The sequence below is a fragment of the Sceloporus undulatus genome, chromosome 3, assembly GCF_019175285.1.
Source record: "Sceloporus undulatus isolate JIND9_A2432 ecotype Alabama chromosome 3, SceUnd_v1.1, whole genome shotgun sequence".
Classification (NCBI taxonomy): Eukaryota; Metazoa; Chordata; class Lepidosauria; order Squamata; family Phrynosomatidae; genus Sceloporus; species Sceloporus undulatus.
The window spans coordinates 270,740,327-270,760,098 of NC_056524.1; the positions used below are offsets into that span (position 1 = coordinate 270,740,327).

Below are 19,772 nucleotides of genomic sequence, written 5' to 3' on the forward strand. Positions count from 1 at the left end.
TGTGTTTTATTTCAGAGAGATAAGAGAAAACCATGCTGATCCCTTAAATCCAGGGGATGGCAACCTCTGGCCCTCCAGGCCTAACCTGGCCTTTAGAGGTCCTCTGTTTGGCCCATGGTTGGCTTAAGGAACCTTCTTCTCTGACCTCTCTACTGGTGCAGTGCAGTTCCCCCATGTGCTGCTTGGCATCTCAACAGAGAAGGAGCAAAGGGACCATGCTGTTACCTCTGTGCAGTGATCAGAGAAAACAGTGGGATTCACAGGATTCATTTCTGGTCAAGAAAAACAGGGAAGAGGGGGGCATGTAGCCAGCTCCCAAATGAACTGTGCAGCTTGAAGAGGATTTCTTGAGCTGAATGGTTCAGTGATGTTTTGCATGTGTTGTGCCTTTCTTGACTGGAAAAGTTACTGTAAGGGCAAAGCTGCCTTCTAACTGAGCCTGGTGGGATGTTGGGTATCTGACACACAATCATTTTTCTATATATTGTATGAAATACATATAGGTGATGGTGATGACTTGCTCTTTTCCAATGAAGTCAAACCTATGTGATATAGCAGAGGAAATGATTTACAAAGAGCCTTTGCAGAAAATGAGAAAACCATGCCTAATGCCAAAAGAAAAGCACTTGCTTTTTAACAGCCCATCTTCAGTTAACCAAAGCACATATCCCTCCTATCCCTGGGCCTAATAGAGAACCCTCTAATTCCTCTTGTCTCCCTGAGCCCACCTTGCCTCCTTATCTCTTCAGCAATTACTGTAGCTACCAAGCCCCAGCCCCAACTCACCAAGCCTCCGGTTGAACCAACATGGAGGTTTCCAACTAAGAAACTCAGCAAACTGTCATCATATAAGGAAGCTAGAAGTTCCTGACAAGATTAGTAATTCACTCAGTATCATTGCATTTTTCCAATTATTTATGAAGCACCTAAAATTTTAGAATTCCTGCACAAAGATTTAAGACAACAGCCGCTGGGATGCATCAGAATCTAATGAACACAATACAAAATTGGAGCCCTGGTGGCGCAGTGGGTAAATGCCTGTACTGAAGCCATTCACTTGAAACCACAAGGTTGCGAGTTCAAGACCAGCAAAAGGGCCCAAGCTCGACTCAGGCTTGCATCCTTCCGAGGTCGCTAAAATGAGTACCCAGACTGTTGGGGGCAAATTAGCTTACTTGCTAATTAGCTTACTTGCTGTTCACCGCTATGATCTTTGGAAGAGCGGTATATAAATAAACAAATTAAAAGTGATAATGAGGGTAAGGGGGGGGAGCAAAATCAGGTGTCTATTTTGAGCTAAGCTGCAAATTAAATTTTCCAGTCTGAATTTCACTGGGGAATATCTTAACTTCAGCCACATGTAATACCGAAATAATAGTCCTGATCGATCTTCTACAGCTGCCTTATATTCTCTATGCAATGATATAGAAATTGATACAGTATATCTTTTATTATTTTATTTTTAAAAATATTTATATCCTGTCCTATATGTGAAGATCCCAGCTACATATGTGATATATTGGAGATTAGTCAATAGTGACTTTGCAGTAGTGGAAAACAACTCTGTTCATACAAGGAAAAATCCAAGATTTTTGCTCATTCTTCCTCTCCAATGCAGTCCTCTATACCATATCCCTTGCTATTCTGGAGCAGACCCTCCTCAACCCTCAAGAGCAGCTTTTTAGGTAAAGGGGGGTTTAGAGGCAAGTGCTAAAAATTAAGTGCTCTGGTTTGTGCAAGTACCATCCACAAGCACAAAGCAGTTGTTTCTCATTGCCCCTATTCATCAGGAATGTCTGTCTGTGGCAGCCATAATTCATTAGCATGAATGAATTAGCATGCTAGAAGCTAAAGGGCAGGGGTAGCCATAAATTATGGGGCAATTTGCCTCAAAATTTGCAGATATTTCTGTATGTCAAGAAAGTTGCAGTGCCTAGTTTCAAGTCAAAATTCAAAACAAGAACTTTCCAAGAAACAAAAACATTTCCCCTCCCCAAGGTGTTTCCCTAGGGTCTTGGCAGGTGCTGCTATTATTAGATTCAATTTGCTTTAAGCTGGTCGCATAAATGTGCTTCTTTTATAGAGTCTACTAAAGTTTCTATAACCAAAATATGCAGCAGCTGTATACTTCATCCAGTGTTGCTTCCAAAGGTCTTCCAGACTTATTTGTTTTAAAGGCACTCTGCTACTAGGAAAAGCCAAGAGCAAACATCTTAGGAGGCATACAACCCTTCCCTCCAAATGTATACACCTGTGCACGAACCAAGTGCTTTCTAGAACTCTGATTTTCTTAACATGCTTACTTTTACATTCAGAATTGACTAAGTGGCGAAATAGAGGCCAAACAAATGCAAGAAATGAGAAGAGGGGGAAAGAGTAAGATTACCCACCATGCATTTCTCAACATGCAGGGTTCCTGCCCTGAGGAGTTCTGCCAGGCGGGGAAGAAGCTCCCCTTTCTTGGTGGCACTCAGATCATTTAAGGAATAGAGGTGGAGATCTTCTGTCAAATGACCTGGCACAGCATCAAAGGCATCCAGAAGCCTGCATAGAATGGAGAACACAGACACTTACTACCACAAACAAACAGATTCCACTCTGCGTCAACCACTGTTTCCTTATCTTCAAGGAATATTGCAGTCAGAATAATAGCAAATGAATGCTATTTAAGAGAACATTTAGCAGCTCTTTCCTATACCCAACCATCTTCCCAGTGTCCTGATGTTCCTTTTCCCATGAATGGCTAGTTTTCATTTATCTAATATCATCTGCCAATTGCCTGGATTTTGTCCTAACAACTGACTAGAGCCTGATTTTCCAACTGTTCAGATTTAGATGATCTGTGTCATCTGCCCAAAGCCAATCCAGGTCTCTTTCATGAATGACACTATTCATGTCCTTGTTTACACCTGCACTGAGGGTGGTAGATTGAGAAAAAGCTGAAAGAGGAAGAAATGTTTTAAGATAACCCACCATATGATAATTTGAGCAGGGAAACACATTCTGGGAATCTGCTGTCATGGCAAAATTAGGTTCTTGTCTAATAGTTTTACATCAGTATATACTACTATAGAGGCAACAATAACTCCTATGTCCTCATGGATCTAGGTGGAGGGATTTCAACAGCTGTCGTGGATCAAAATTCAGGAAGCAACTGAATAAACTACAAATACAAGCAACTGTTAAAAGAGACAAGAGCATAGTTTACATGTTTTATAGGGGAAATAGTGGCATGCAAGAGTGGTGGTGAACAGAGCTGGATGTCCTCATGAGGCAAGAGCAGGGCCTAGAGGCTTTGGGATGGGTGCTGCAACTTGGATGAAATGCTCTGGGCGACTCTGTTGTTCCTGTGGGTCTTCAAGTCATTTCCAACTTATGGCAACACTAAGGTGACCCTATCATGGTGTTTTCTTGGCAAGATTTGTTCAAAGGAGATTTGCTATTGCCATCCTCTGAGGCTGAGAGCATGTGACTTGTCCGAGGTTACCTTGTGGGTTTCATGGCCAAGCAGGAAAATTGAACCCTGGTCTCCAGACTCATAGTGCAACACTAAAAATCACTATGCCATAGTGGCTCTCTTGGGGCAATTCACTGCTGCTTCTAATCTGCCTAACATTCACTTTGCTAACTACCATCACCACCCCTGCAGTGCTAGAACCCAACTGTCTTGCCAGAATCCACACAGTAATTACGTTTTAGCAAGGCGGCAGGTCTTGAACATGTTCTTCATGTGGTACAGCTGGATTCTCAACAGCTAGAAAAAAACACCAAGGAAACAAATAATCAGGTCAGTAGGTTTATTTTCAATAACTGATCAATTTAGAAGAGAGGGAGTATGGCCCACAGGCCATGGGCAGGTTCCAAACCCGCATCTTTGCAGCCATAGAAGCCTGGTAGTCTCCTAGTGTACCCTGGACCCCCCCCCCCCCCCGCACACTTTTTTGATAAATAAATTCTAGTCAATTTACTATCCAACACTGATTGCAAACACATCAAACCTGCACACAGATACACGGTTTGGATTAACCCCCATGCCAAAAAACAGCTACAAATGGCAAGTGACATAACTTCACTTCCAGAACACTGTGATACAGCCCATGAGGCCTAAAATCAGCCTCTCCCCATAACTCAGGTACACACCCCATAACTCAGGTACACACCTCAGGTATGTAGACTGCAGCATACAGCTGCGTGTGTGAAAGCATACACAGATCTCTCCCTATAAAGGGAATCCCAGCTTTCACAACTCAACAGATAGCACAGTTACACAGTACTGGAAATTTTATGTACATATAGCTGCAATACTTGTAGCAGTTTTGCTTCAGCTTTAGTTTCGACCATATTTTGTCAAATGCTTTTGATGAATTTTTGTGGTTGCTTTGGTGAGTTTAGACCACCCAAAATCAAATTTGGAGGAGAGGTCTGGAGGGCTTGGGTGTACTGGTAGGTCACACTTTTCCTGCCTTGTCTTAAGGGATAGCCTGGCTGCAGAGTGCCTTACCCAGACTTGGTTGAGCAATTTGACCTTGCGGTAGAGGCCAGTGTTGATGTCCTGCACATTGAAAAGGGGGTCATTCCAGATTTTGGTTAGCAGGTCTTTGGAGAAATTGCTGATGTAATACTTGCTGAAATCCCACTTGCGTAGGATCCGACTAGGGATGACCATCTGGGCATTCTCATGGCAGCACTGGCAGAAATATTTGCCAAGGTATTCACAGTAGCGCATGCGTTTGATATAATCTGAGAGCCCCAAGGGAAGGAAGAGAGAGAAGAGAACAAATATAGCTTATTTAGCCTCTTGCTGGAGAACCAGGGCTTGGCTTGCCTACAGAGCATTCCAAGAAGAAGAGTGATAATGTCCATGGGGTCCACTTCAGAAGCCTAGCTCCATACTGACAGATGCATATATATATATAACCAGCATACAGTAGCCCTGGGTATCTTCTGGGGTTTGGTTCCAGGACTCCCGTGGACACCAAAATTCATAGATGCTTAAGTCCCATTAAATAGAATGTTACAATAAAATGGTGTTCCTTGGCAAAATCAAGGTTTACTTTTTGGAATTTACATATATTTTTTAAAGTATTTTCAAGCCATGGATAGTTGGATCTGGATCTGGAGGGCTAACTATACTGTCTTTACCTGCCTGCAAGCTGAATCATATTTGAGTAAATTGATTAATTTTATTCCACTTTTCTGTTTAAAGTCAAGTCGCTTACAGTAAGAAAATGTATGTGTGCACATGTACACACATACTCTTCCACAAACTGTGCCCTCCTGAAATGCTGAACTACAGCAATGGACATGCACGGCAGGAACTGGAAGACACTGGAATAATAACACATGTTCAAGTCAAAGGTGCTGACATTTCAGGCACAATTAGCACCTCCAGAATGTGTCAAGTCAAGCACTCACCAGGGTCTGTTCTGATGCCACAACCTGCACAGCGGTAGTTCTGCTTGGCTACTGCTACTTTCCTCCTACATGAATATAAAATCATGATAAAATGAGAGAGAGAGAGAGATGCATGCCTGTGTCTGTCAGAGCTACAGCTCCAAGACCGCAAAACCTAGACACCCAAAATGTGGAGGTCTCTATGGCTCTGCTCCTTGGAAAATTGCTTGGTCTTTATAACAAATTTTAATGTGTCCATATGTTTGAAGCCTGCAGTTCCATCTTTAGTCACTAGGCGGCAGCCTTCCCTAACTAGTGCATAGCTTTAAAATGGATATTGTTTGCAGGTGCTGAAGTCCAAGACAGTTGAAAGGACACAGACTGGGAAAGGCTGGTATAAACCATACTCAGCTAGATGTCTCTTTGGTCTGACTCTGCATAAGATAAGCCTTTCACCCTTAAATGCACCTTGGAGATCATGTTTAATTCTTATGTATGGGAAAACAAGACTTGTTGCTGTTGGCAGAAACTGACAACAAGCAACTATCATCTAGCAAAGGAGAATGAATGCTACAGGCTGTAAACAGCCAGTTCCCTTACGTTGGTGCTGAATGGACATTGAAGATGATCTGTGGCCGTGGTGGTGCCCATTCCAAGTTTCCACGAACCCGGATGCGGAGCTTGTAGATGTCTGCATGTTCCCCATCATCAGGTGAGATGGGCACAGAATCAGGAATTGGCAACAGCTGTAAAAGAACAAGACAGAGCCAGTGCTAAGACACACACATTGAAAAGAGAAGCATCATATTCTACAGAACTATTTTTCTCCATCCCAGACCTGCAAAAAAGATGCAGAAATTGCTAGTGCAATCTCTTATAGCAGGTTTTTGGAAAAGGTTCAAATATCCCACCCTGTTCAGTACTGTAATCTCAGTGTGCATATAGAATACAAAGTCTCTTACTAACAGAGGGCCATATTGGAATTCTTGGCTATTGGAAGCCATTTTGGATTTACCCACACACCTGTAGTAGTTGCAAAGCCAATGCAGCATACATGGGATTAATTAGCTGCAGGATGCAGGAGCATGCTTACAGGAGTCCTGCATCATGCTGCACTAGCTCAGTATAATGGCTATTAGGTCTTCTTAGCAATGTTGAAATGTAGCATCCACATCAACACCACAGAACATCAGCTTTCGGCAGGCCTTTACATCTCATCAAGGTATACAATTAGGGCTATTTTATTTTCTTATTTTCAATATTTCTTTCATGACTGCTGCCCTTCTACAATGCCTTGTTCTCTGCCAGGCATCTGAACTTTCACCCAGGACAGGCTATGTGCTTTTGTTTGTTTTTCAAACACACTAAGATTTCTAAGTTACTGAACTGTTAAACACATGTATGTCAGAGGTGTAAGACTGAAGACATGCCGAATATGCATTTCCCCAGTGACCTTCCACATAAAAATAAGCTATAAAATTTGAGCCAAATCTCCCGTAAGCATGAAGTGCAGAGCAAAGCATCAAATCAGAACACACACATATCTGCAGGACTCTGCAAATTAACTTCATTTACCATGAGCTTGCTTGGTTTTGCTATCTTTCAACTTCAGGTGTGAATAGCTCCAGTTACAAATTTGATTTCCCATTGATCTCTGCAACAAGAGCTCATTCAGCACTCCAAACCAAGGACATTTCTTCAAGGAGTGCGCACACATTCACCTCCTACTATTTCAGATGGGAATTATATACAAGGCTGTTAGCACACTGGTTAAGCACACACACACACACACTTTCTGGCACACTTCCCATTTGGGACATACCAGCAGGAGTTTTTTGGAAAGCTGTCTTTTCTTATACCACTTGGGTCGCTTAAAAAGCTTTTTAATAGACAGCCGTAAGCCCTGAAAATCAACAAATGATCTATCAAAGTGGTTCTCCCTGATTAACTATTCTAGGCCAACAAGAAAAAAGCACAGAGACCTTACTGTAGCTGGCATATTTCAAGCTGCCCAAATGCTACTGGCTGAATTTATTCAGGATTCACATTTGGTCTCTATGTGACTCTCAAGATCTTTTGCTCCTTATCTTGCATATGGGCACACCTATTCCAGTGTTACTGGTGCTACATGGAATCCTGGGTCAACTGCCACCTCACAGAGGAGCAGAGTGGTATGATAGAATCACACATCTTGAAAAAGGGACTCCAACTAATGCCAAGAGTAGGATAACTGAACAGAGCCAACCCAACACGAGGTAAGGTGATGCAATCACTGGAGTCTGGGTAGCTAAGCAGAAGATAGCACTGGGGTAATCTGGGAGAAAGGTCTTAGGCACAAACTTTACTGAAGAGGCCATGGCAGAGCTCCTTTGCAGGTCCTGCACACAGCAAGAGGTCTTGCACATGAGAACTCCCCAGGAGATTATGCTCCAAGTTAATTACGGAAAAGAGGCTGGGATGAAGTTCGGACTCTTAACCTCAGGTACAAAAACAGGCCAATCACATTCCCATCATCTCTTAAAAGACAAGAAACAGGGATTCCTTAAGCTCCCAAAGAGATTGTTCCATTCTGAATTGTTCTGACCGTCTGACATTATTTAGAATTTGAAGCCTGTAGATCTCTGGATATAGCCTTGGAGATATTCTTTCTCCCTAGACTTGAACACCCATCACACTGCTGTATCCCTTTGACTTTTGAGTCAGCCATGTCTTCTATTCCATGCTAAGTCCTGCAAGACACCCAAGTCCCTTTGTATCATGGAGCAAGCCCCTATTTTCTCACTGGGGCTCTCATTCCCTCCCCTATCAATCCACATGACAACAGGAGACTACATTCCAATGTACACCACAAAAGGGTGTCATCTTGTGGTTTTCTTGCAGTTTGCAATAACAGCAAACACTTTTCAATCACTATTAGAGCCTACTCAAACAAAAGCCGAGAAGGGGAGCTGGTGGTACTGAGGAGCCGTTTACAAGAAGCTTACTTTCTGCGGGGCATCATGCTCTGGCACAAGCCATTCAAGTTCCGAAGCTGCAGGCAGCTGCATCCCTTCAAACTGCTTCAGAAGGCCCATGGCCACAGCTTCAGCCGAGTTCGAGTTGAGAAAGGAGTGGAACCTGCTTCAACAAATTGGCAGATATCAGTAGAGACACAGTAGTGGAGACAGTTCTGTCTTTCCCTCTGCATATTAGGGATGTAATTCGTCACTAAGGTGCTTTTTTTTCAAAGGTGACAGCGAGTAATTTTAGCAATTTTCTTCAAGCTGCAGGAAATCATGCAGTTTTCAAATAGTATTCACAGTTCAGGATTTATTCTGCACAAAGTTTACACACTATTGTTTTGTGCAGAAAACAACATTTTCTGCATGGAAAATAATATTGCCATGCAGAAATATTAATTCCTCTGCAGCAAATGCTGTTTTCTATGTGCGAATTAAGTGCAAAGTAAATCCTCAATTACAGCATTTCTTGCACAGAAAACATCATTTTTTCTATGCAGGAATTAATATTTCTGCATTAAAATATTATTTTCCACACCAAAAATTCTGTTTCCTGTGCAGAACCACCATGTACGAATTCTGAGCAGATTAGGTCTCAAACTGCTGAGATTCTTGTCAGTCCAGGATTCTTCCCATCAGGGTTTTTCAACACTTGAAAAACATGGTTTCTGACCATTTTGCAAATATTTTCAAGTAGTCTTTCCATCCCTACTACACATCCTGCCTGAAAGCCACCTTTCCCATGAAATCTTGGACTTAACCCTCTTGTTTTCATTTCCAACTACAAGAAAGAGAAACTTCTCTTTTGCTGAGTGCTGCATTTTCTTTTCTTTTTCTTTCTTTTTTGTCTCAAAATACCATCTGAGGGCATGGGGTGGTTTCACTATGTTTTGGGGAGCCATGGTGAGGCCTGTTTTATAAAATGCCTCTCCTGGGTCTCAAATGGCCCAGGAGACCTAAAAACATGTTGAAAATGCTCCCCATGCAGCCTAAGGGGAGTTTGGGAACATTTAGGGGCATTTTTGCAGGGATTGGATGCAGCCCTCCAAGTTCTCCTGTGGAGTTAATGCAGCCCTCCCTCAGCCCACCCACCCCCCAAAGTTGCCCAATCCTGATATAAAGATTAACTATTGGTTCTTTCCCTGTTGTCAGAGGTCACAGTTTTTTGCCTGAGTGAAATGAACCTTGTCCCATTCTTAGGTATAGCAATGGTGCCTCTGTTGCTTTCTTTATCACTCTTCAGACTCTACTTACCTATATTTTAGCATAGACATCAATAAGAAGCATCACTGACAAGAAAATAATACTGGGGCCCTAACCAAATAAATACACTTCCCCCACCACTGTCACTTTACTCCATGACTGGGGAACAGGTATGTTGATTTAGTTAGGATACAAAAGTTATTCTCCTATTAGCAATACATCTTATGGATGTTGGTGCCAAAGCATAGGGGAGTAGGGTCTGTAAAGTGACAGAAACCAACTGAGTCAACAGTAAGTTACATCTGAGGATGCAATGAAGTTCAATAGACTCAGGCACATAGTTTCATCGCTGTTTTTGCATGATAGCATGGATACATACGTGGTGCCAGAGAAATGGAAGGGTTTTCTGCTGGGAGCTGAATTCCTCTTGATGTCTGCATCTAGGTCATAGCATGGTGAGAACAGGGAGGAAAGAAATTACATTTAATAATGACCATACTACAAAGATGTTAACTATTTTAGCAAGGATCTGTTCTACAGCAGCGATAGGCAAACAGGGCTGTTTGGCAGGCCACTTTATTCTTCATACAGTGGTCCAGCTCAAATCTGTGCCCACTTTCTGTGCCATCCACACTGAGCCATCCTCACAAAGAATGCTGCAGAGTGTGCTTCCAGGTTTCTATGGTTAACATATATGGCATAAAGAAGGATGGCTAGCTGAACTATGCCCCACTCCTCATTTGTCTGAGCCACTCTGTCCCAGTATGTGTGAGGTTGGACATAAGAGATATACACTCTCTTCTGCAGCCTGCATTCTTCCCATAAAGAAGTGAGAAGCAATTACAGAGGCCTCCAGGCTGATTTTTTTTTTATCAGTCGGAGTGATTCTACACTCACTTTTTTCTTTTTCTTCTTTTTTCTTTTTTGGCCAGGGTAGTGCTGTTTCTTGGGCACTGCTGGACAGAAGTACTTTTAAATAGAAAGTAAGTTATTTCCTAAGAAGAGGTTGCCTAATTGATCCTTGAGCTGGGCTCTCTTTGCCTAAACTGTTTGGCCACTGTTCCTTAAGAAGCTTGACCCCCAAAGATGAAGAAGTTTGCTATCACGTTTTAAGATGTGCCTTCCCAGCTCTAGAAGGATATACAGTTGTCCCTCCATTTTTGCGGACTTCGACTCCATGGTCTTGGTCCTTCAAGGACCAACAAGCAGAGAGCGTTAAAATGACATGTGCACCCATGGGAACATACAACCATTCAAGACAATGGGGCTCGAATATTTGCAAATTTCCACTTGGGGGTGTGTGTTTCAGAATGGATGCCCCACAAAAACGGAGGAATGACTGTAAACATCCTGCCTTGGCAAAATAATAGTCACTAGAATAAACACCTCATTTTAATAATATGTAGACATCCAATAACTACATGGAAGATGGGGCAACAGAGACCTATTAGTCTATTGTTTCAATTTCAGGGGAAAGGAAGTGACTGCTTTTGGATTAGTAATATGGGATGGAGATTACAGTATTTTTTTTGTCTATAAACTTCTACAGGGCACATGGCTGGCCACTACCGGTAAGGATGCTGAGCGAGAGGGACAGTTATAAGAGGCCTAGAAACAGTTCACAAGACTACAACAGGATTAGGCCACAAAGCTTACGAAGTCACACAGATGAGTAGTCACTAATTGTTACTCAACCCTAGCAAACATACATATGACAAAAGAAGCCAGTTAAGAGGAGTTAGTAAATAAGACTAGTCACTCAGTGCATGTGAAAATACTTTAGGCAAGGCTAAGTCCTAATGAGTATGCGATACAGGTTGCCAGGTATTGTTTTTGTGGCCTTGAGTGGACTACAAGGAAAGTGATTTATGAATGGCCCACTGGGTGGGTCACAAGGGAAATGCCCCGGGGGACCAAGGATTGTGGGTTGTACATCCCCCTCAACTGTGCCTTTTTTAATGCCATGTGAAAGTTTTTCTTGGGAGAAGACCTTAGGCCTATAAGGTTATTTGGTTTATTCTCTCACTGTTGTTGCTATTGTGAATATTCTACTTGCTGCTTTCTTATGTTTTAAAACCTTGCTGTTTGGTTTTTAACTTTTGGATTTAATATTTTGTTTTTAATTATTTTAAGTATCTTACTTGTTTACATTCTTGTTGTTAAGTGCCCTAGACTTAAAACATGGAAAACTGGCACGTTGAGTACTTATAAACCACCCCCAGCATGCACAGGCTGCCTGGCAGGAGATGGGACATGGCCCCTTCACTCTCCCTCGTCCGTTTCTGCAAGCCTTCATTAGCTTCTGGACAAGCTACTGCTATGAAGGGAAAATGAATGGAAAAAAATTAACTAAAAGTGTGATTTTTTTCATTAGATAGTCAAGCCATCTGAACTTGGCAGTCTTAATACCAGTCTCCTCACAGCCACAATGGGAAAATTTCCACAGACTATACAAAACAAATATTCTCCCTAAAACATTGTTTGGTTTGATCTGATTTAAAGGCAAATGCCTAATCTAAGATGAACTCTGGCATGAAACTGGATATGGAACATTTACAGGTCCACAACTGGATGCCAGCCTCTCACTGGCTAGAGTGGCGAAACCATTGAATCATAGAGTTGGAATAGACCGCAAGGGCCATCCAGTCCAACCCCATTCTGCCATGCAGGAACTCAAAATCAAAGCATCCCCATTGACAGATGGCCATCCAGCCTCTGTTTAAAGACCTCCAAGGAGGGAGACTCCACCACGCTCTGAGGGAGTGTGTTCCACTGTCAAACAGCTCTTACTATCAGGAAGTTCCTCCTAATGTTGAGGTGGAATCTCTTTTCCTGTAGCTTGCATCCATTGTTCTGTGTTCTAGTCTCTGGAGCAGCAGCAAACAAGCTTGCTCCATCCTCAATGTGACATCCCTTCAAATATTTCCACATTGCACATCCACATCTCGCTGCCTTTGTACCTTTTATATTTATGATAGTATATAGGGAAATGTGGAAGATTGCATGCAACCTTGGTTGCCATGAAAAACAAAGGTCCTCAGGTAGGTTTGTGAATTTTAGCGATATGGCTCTCTGCCTATCACAATTAATTTAAAGTACTATGAACAGCTATGTTCATAGGACTAATGACAAGTTTTTTCATATGTGGCCAGCAATGGCTACACCTGGACTATTGGACTGTTGTTGTGTGCCTTTAGGTTGGTTCCAACTTATGGTGATCCTAAGGTGAAACCATCATGGGATGTTCTTGGCAACATTTATTCAGAGGGGTTTTTCCACTGCCTTCCTCTGAGGCTGTGACTTGCCCAATGTCAGCCAGAGGATTTCTCTGGCTGAATAGGGATTAGAGCCCTGCTTTCCAGAGTTATAGTCCAACACACAAAGCTCTACACCACACTGACTCTCTACAAGACCTGCCTCTCCTGTTTTCACACACAAACCATTATGTCTGGGAGAAGTTTCTATCCATGTTCATTTCATGATAATTTTGTATCTCAAGGGAAATGGTAGTTCTTTTTGATGCGGAAGAACATTGTGGCATGTCAACTCTCTCCTGTAGGCCAAGAATGGGTTTTTCACCTCAGAGAGAACAGGATATCGGGGTCTATTAGTCAGTGACATAGGGACATGACACCAAGATTCTTATGGAACAAGATCAATACTTGTGTTCTGTTCATCTCAGAGAGACAGGTTCATTCCCCTCTCCATCCCCTGCATCCTTTAGGCTCAGATGCATCCCTCAAACAATCATGCCATGTGAGAACAGATTTTATCCAGATGTGCACACCATTGCTAGACTACAACTTGCTTGTATGCTTCCAGAGACAGCTGACTGGTCATTGAAAAAGGCAATATTTTGACAGCAGCCATTTTATATCTCAGCCTAATCCAGCAAGCCAAATTCTTATGTTCATATCCACACTTGGTGAGCCACCATCTTCAGAGAGCATAAGCATAAGCCAACCTAAAACTTGACTCTACTTTATCATTCTATCTATCTATACAGTCACACACACACACATTAAATATCATAATATAATAAAATACCATAACATCCACAGAAACTGCACTGTGCACTCCCAAGCTTGTGCACCTTAATACTTATAACAAGAATGAAATAGACTTGCACATTTGTACTATTATATTCTTTGGAAGGTTGGTTGATATGTTTATGGTGACCCACCCTAAAGTTATTTAAACTCCCAGAAGCTCTGCACGATTGACGATTGCCTCTAATTACCATAGCGTAAGGGAGGGAAACCAAGGAGACACTGTGAAATGTGAATACTGCAGGGAAGCACTCAGCTAACATGCAGCCTATGCTAAGGGGATCCAACTAGTTGTGCCTAGACACAGACTGACTGACATGTACACAAAGATGCTTGGGAGAGAGGTTACTACCTGAAAACAAGGAAGCCATTGAGACGGACAGGCCATTCTTGGACAATTGAATGAGGTTAGATCCATCGTTACCATCTGCATGATATGATGATGACAAAATATTGCATGTCAGCAGAAGGAGGGGAGGACAGGTTCTAAACACAAGATGGAGGATAGGTGAGGACTTCCTCTACACTGGCAAGAACAATGGACCCTGCAGACCAGACTAATGGTTTTCTATTTTCCAGCCCTGAGTTATCCAAGATGATTCTTGGGCATATCCTCAGGTAAATACACCAAAGGCATGCACCAGCCCCACTGTCAAACATAGAATACAACCAATACATCTTTTGTAATTACCAGGGAAGATCTGTAACACTAGAGAAAGATACTTTCACTGAGGAAGTCCAGAAACTTTTGAGACATCCTGGAATTCCAAATAATACAGGTTAAAAACCACTGCATTAAGGGATTCAGAAGAGCTTGCTCACTGTGGGCTCCTAATTCTGTCCTCCCCTCCCTCTTCCCAACATAGTACAGTACAACTCTCATATCCATAGGACTGGCCCCCACTTTTTTGCTTGCCAAAAATATGTTCTGTCTAGGCATTTTCTAGATCCTTTAGCACAATTCTGTAGTATGCTTCCAGTGGAGGTTGACAATAAGAGGTGTGATGGAGGACCTTGAAATGCTTAGAGGGGTGTTCTCTCTAGGCATCTCCACATCTCCCACACAACTATATGGTTAACTTCCTCTAAAAGTTATTTATTTCAATTGGGTTTGCTATTATCTGTGGTTTCATTTTTTCAGAAGTCCGGAGTGTATACCCCATTGATATGGGGTTCATACTGTAGTCTGATCATAGCCTCACCTCCATGGATTCTTCCCTCCAGGTCTCTTTTACTCTTGGAACATACAAATGTAACAACTGCTTAAAAGCTATGTTAAAGCTCTCACACCACCCCACTATGATTTTGCTGGAGATGAACCATACCCTTATTTACATCTGTTTCTGTAATCTCTTTGAATGGCTGACTGAACACAAGAATACACTAAAGAGAGGGCAAGAGCAAGTGAAATTGGGAGAGGCATGAAACATTAACATCTTAGGAGCTTCACAGGAATCTAATCGCTTCTTTATGGGGGATTTAACATGTGTCATTAAAAAGTTACAACACTTCTGTCCAGAGGTTTCTCAAGTAGTTCTGATGCACTCTCCACAATGCACAGGCATCCTGATATACTGATACTAGGCTAGCCTTCTTTGAATTCTTGGCAAATCCTGTCACAAGGTGTGAGTGAAAATAAAGCAGGGAAAAGGCAAAGAAAAAAGAGATATGGTCTCTAGGCAACAAGATGCTCCAGATGTTTTAACTGGTAAACAAGCACAATGAGGACGGTGGATCTCATCCAACAGTACGTGTACTACTGATATACTATACATGCGATAATAAGAATTTTATCCATAGTAACAAAAATTATTCTCTATAATATTACCACAATTTTTGCTTATCTTTTTTGTGTTTTACATTTGTAGTAAAATGTATAGTTTATACGATAATTAAAAGCCTTTGAACTACTAATGGAATTATCATTTTTGCTACTGCTATCATGGTGACTTTTTATGTTCTTAAAATTTACCAGAAATTATAACTATACCAACAAAATTCTTTTTAACACACATACTTCCCTCTGGGGAAAATTGCCGAGGGGGATGTTTCCCTCATGGTGGGACTCAGGGACTTTGACAGAGTGATAGCTTTGGGACATCAGATACAAAAGGATGTGAAACACTGGTTTTGGGGATTAGAGAAGATCAAGAGTGGCTTCAGTATACTAGTGTTAAGGTAACTTCCTGGGCTGATTTCTCTGCCTTGTCTATCTTGGGCTCTGGGCCAGTAGTGAAGCACATTCTGAATCCTCACTTCACATAAGTTCACCAAGTACAAATCTGCTGTGGGCTCTAGCCCCAAATGATTTCATCTGTGTATACACACATACACACACACATGCGTGTGTGTGTGTGTGTGTGTGTAAATATTTTATCTAGAGAATAGGCCTGTAACTTTAAAAAGAACTGTTTGTGCCTTTCACTAATGAGAACCTTATTAAATATGAAGGTGTTTGTCCGAGTGGGAAAAGATTTGCCCATGATAGTTTCATTGTAACATGAAATATGTTGTCTGATTCCCCTTCAAGACAGAACAAGTGGAGGTATTTCTTTCTGTTTTGAAATCCTCACTTCACATCCATATCTGTGCTGCAGCTACTTTCAAAACAGAAAGAAATACTTCTACTGATCCTGTCTTGAAAGGGGATTAGACAGTGTATTTCATGTTGTAATGAAACTACAGTGGTACCTCGGGATACGAAATGCGCGGGTTACGAAATTTCCGGGATACGAAAAAGTTGGATTGGCAAAAACTGTTTCGGGTTACGAAATATTTTTTGGGTTACGAAATTCATTTCGGCGCGAAATTCAAATGCTATAGGCTTCCAGCGCTAACGGAAAGCTATTTCGGGTTATGAAATTTTCGCGTTACGAAGGGAATGGCGGAACGAATTAATTTCGTAACCCGAGGCACCACTGTATCATAGGCAAATCTTTTTCCATTTGGACAAACACCTTCAAATTTAAGGTTATCAAGGTGCAATCAGTTTTTTCAAAAAGTTTCAGGGCCATTCTCTAGATAGATTAAATTAAATGAGCATTGTAAATATCTCTATCTATCTCACCCTGGGCCCATCATCTGCACCTCCCTGTAGGTGTTCTACTTGTTGCTTTGATACAAAAGGAGTAATCCATTTTGGCAAGCAAAGATATTCTTTTTTACTTTCAGAGCTGCACATAGTTCTGTTAAGGGGGCCACAGATCAATAGCAGACTACATGCTTCACTTGCAAAAGGCTTGAGTCCATGGTATCTTATGAAATGAGAAACAACTTCACACAGCGAAAGCACTTCTTCCAAAAATGTTATAGAGTAACTGGCAATCTGAGTGGAAGCACTGGGCTAGACAGATAGCTGTCTCAGTATAAGGCAGGTTCATTAGTCTGTATAAAGATATGAAAGCATAGCACTCATTCCTCCAAATCCATCTTACCTTTAATCTCATATTCATCCACCTCTTCAGCAGATCCTGAGTCAGACAGGTGTGCTGAATCTCGGGAGCTGAAGTGGGATCCGCTGTCTGTCGCTAAAAGGCCTGGGAGAATGACAGCAAAGAAGACAAAGAAAATGATATGTGAACACAAAACGTCTCTAGTATCATAGAACAAAAAATCAAGACAGCTAACATCAGAACTGGATGGAGTTTGCACAGTCTGCAGACCTTTATACTAGCTTTCCAGAAAATGTTCTGCTGATTCCCTTCTTTTTTTGAACACACCTGAAAGCATCGTTGGAAAAGTTAAAGGTTTCCCCTTTGACAAGATTGTCTAGTCGTGTCTAACTGTGGGGAGGGGTCTCATTTCCATTGCTAAGCTGAGGGAGTCAGCGTTGTGAAAGACAACTCCATGGTCATGTACCCAGTATGACTGCACAAAATGCTGTTGCCTTCCCACTAAAGTGATATCTATTTATCTTCTTGCCCTTTTACATGCTTTTGAACTGCTAGGGTGGCAGAAGCTGGGACTAGTGATGGGAGCTCCCTCCATCTCACAGTGCTTAGGTCTCAAACTGCTCACCTGCCAACCTTGTACTGTAATTGTTAGAGTCAGTGTCTTAACTACTAAGCCATTGCATCCCTCAAAGGCATTGGGTAACTTTTTACCACCTATTCCACCAGATCACTGCAGAGCAAGAGATAAGACAGCAAAACCCATTTCACCAACTCAACTGAAATATCAGCTGCTGCTTCTCCTGCTGGCCTGTTTACTTTCAAATAGGCATTCAAAGAACTATTTAACTTGAAAAATCAATGCCTCAGGTTGTTTCTTTTCTTCTCTCCTCCTCCCCATCCCCGCATTTCCCCAAACCCACATTTGTGCCATATTTAGTAGATTTTAAACCTATGTGGAGGGATGATCTGATTTTTACTTTGTGCATGGTGCTTTAGAAAAGAATGACCATCGGCATCACCTTCTCCAAAGAACTGATCACCTTATTTCACTTCCAAAAAGTTTCCAACTCAGGACTGAAACAAGGTAAAAGGAAGAAAGAGAACCAGTGGGTAACCTAGTACTGCCAGATCACTCACACAAACTTTTCTAATCTCATTTGGCATTTTCTGCAATTAATGCAGAAGTCCAGCAGAATGGCAGGTGAACAACTACCTGTAGAAGATGACAATCTTTAAGATGCTAGGCCTATGAGCACCAACTGCTACATGCAGCACTTAAGAACATGACCTAAAATGGACTATGTCCCTTTGTCTTTATTGTGTGCCTTCAGGTCATTTCCAACGTATGGTGACAGTACAATATATGTACAGTATCAGGGTTTCCCCCCCGCAAGTTTCTACAGAGGGGGTTTGCCATTGCTATCCTCTGAGGCTAAGAGAATGTAACTTGCCCAGGCTCAGCCAGTGGGTTTCCATGGCCAAGTCAGGATTCAAACTCTGGCCTCCAGAGTCATAGTCCAGCATTCAAACCACTATGCTGTGCTTTCTCTTTAAGCCCATATTAACTCCATACATTTGGTTCTATCATGGTTCTGTCATGGCCACAAATTTCTTTCCAATCAACTATATCACGGGGGGAAATAAGGTATGTAAAAAAGGAAATAGGGGATGGGGGAGAGAAATATAACAGCACCTTTGATACTAACTGGTATATTTCAGCATAAACCTTTTTGGACTCACATTGCTTACTTTGGATACAATGAAGATAGGTAGGAAAGGTGCACAGCTAATCTTGCAATTTTTGGAACAGACCCGTGTAAGGGTCCTGACCACTTAGCATGCTGAGTCCTTCCTAATCAATTATCAGAAAAGAGGTGTTTCAGAAAAGACTTGCAGGAAAAGGGTACCTCTTCCATTTTTTCATCTCTCTTCCTCCCTTTCTCTTCACTGACTTGCCTCTGCTACCTTCTGCCTCTCCTCTTTGTTATTTACTTCCAGTATATATATGAGGGAAACAAGAATGTCCATACTGGGGAAAAGAAAAGGGTGGAGGACAAGGAATCTAGCAGAACCTTTGAGACTAACTGGTTTATTTTAGCATGAGCTTTTGTGGATTTCAAGCCACTTCTTCATATAGAATGAAAGGAGAAGGAAATCCAAGAAAGTATTCCTCAGAGCAGTCCTCAAAGCAAACTGCATCCTAACCCAAATACTCATATCCTGGCATGGGTGTTTCTGCATATATTTCATCATTCTCTGATTGCAAAAGTAAACAAACCTCACATTCTCTGACTGACACTGCCCCAATTGGAATTTGGTATAGAATTACAGAACCACAGGTAACAGAACTTTGCACTTTGACAATCTCGCTTCTTTTTCTCTCTCTCTCTCTTTTAAAGCACTAGCTTCTACTAAGCTCTTGGACAGAAGTATAAAGATTGTCAACTAGGAGTTCCTGTGGCTGAGAAACAGAAGTTCAAGATAAACCCTCCAGCTCAGAAATAACAAGAAGCAGAAGTACTTACAAAGGTCCCTAAGCTTTGCATCATATAGTCAGCTTCCCAGACTACCCTCTCCTGGGCAAAGATTTCCACTCCTAAGAGTACATGAATAGCTGACTGCTTATTCAAGATCACTGTCCTAAATCTATAGTCTTGGAAATACACTCAAGCTGCCCACAATCTTGTAAACCTGCAAAGACACCATCTTCACTCCCAAGATGGCAAAATTCTAAC

At 41.9% G+C, this 19,772-nt stretch overlaps 2 protein-coding genes across 6 annotated transcripts in view; one reads left to right on the forward strand and one right to left on the reverse strand.

The window, feature by feature from the left end:
• ARMC9 (armadillo repeat containing 9) overlaps positions 1-19,772 on the forward strand; it is a 1,183,007-nt gene that overhangs the window by 557,808 nt on the left and 605,427 nt on the right. The window lies entirely within an intron of this gene.
• The window catches only part of RUBCN (rubicon autophagy regulator), a 62,092-nt gene that overhangs the window by 5,372 nt on the left and 36,948 nt on the right, over positions 1-19,772 (reverse strand). For 4 of the 5 annotated variants that reach the window (XM_042457381.1, XM_042457379.1, XM_042457378.1 and 1 more), the window contains 9 exons: positions 17,080-17,181; positions 13,998-14,072; positions 9,976-10,036; positions 8,379-8,511; positions 5,995-6,140; positions 5,416-5,480; positions 4,502-4,740; positions 3,693-3,754; positions 2,391-2,544 (listed from right to left, as the gene is read on the reverse strand). In XM_042457381.1, coding sequence (XP_042313315.1) covers positions 2,391-2,544; positions 3,693-3,754; positions 4,502-4,740; positions 5,416-5,480; positions 5,995-6,140; positions 8,379-8,511; positions 9,976-10,036; positions 13,998-14,072; positions 17,080-17,181 — 1,037 coding nt within the window. The remainder of the gene's footprint in view (positions 1-2,390; positions 2,545-3,692; positions 3,755-4,501; positions 4,741-5,415; positions 5,481-5,994; positions 6,141-8,378; positions 8,512-9,975; positions 10,037-13,997; positions 14,073-17,079; positions 17,182-19,772) is intronic. The other variant, XM_042457380.1, reaches the window with a different exon arrangement.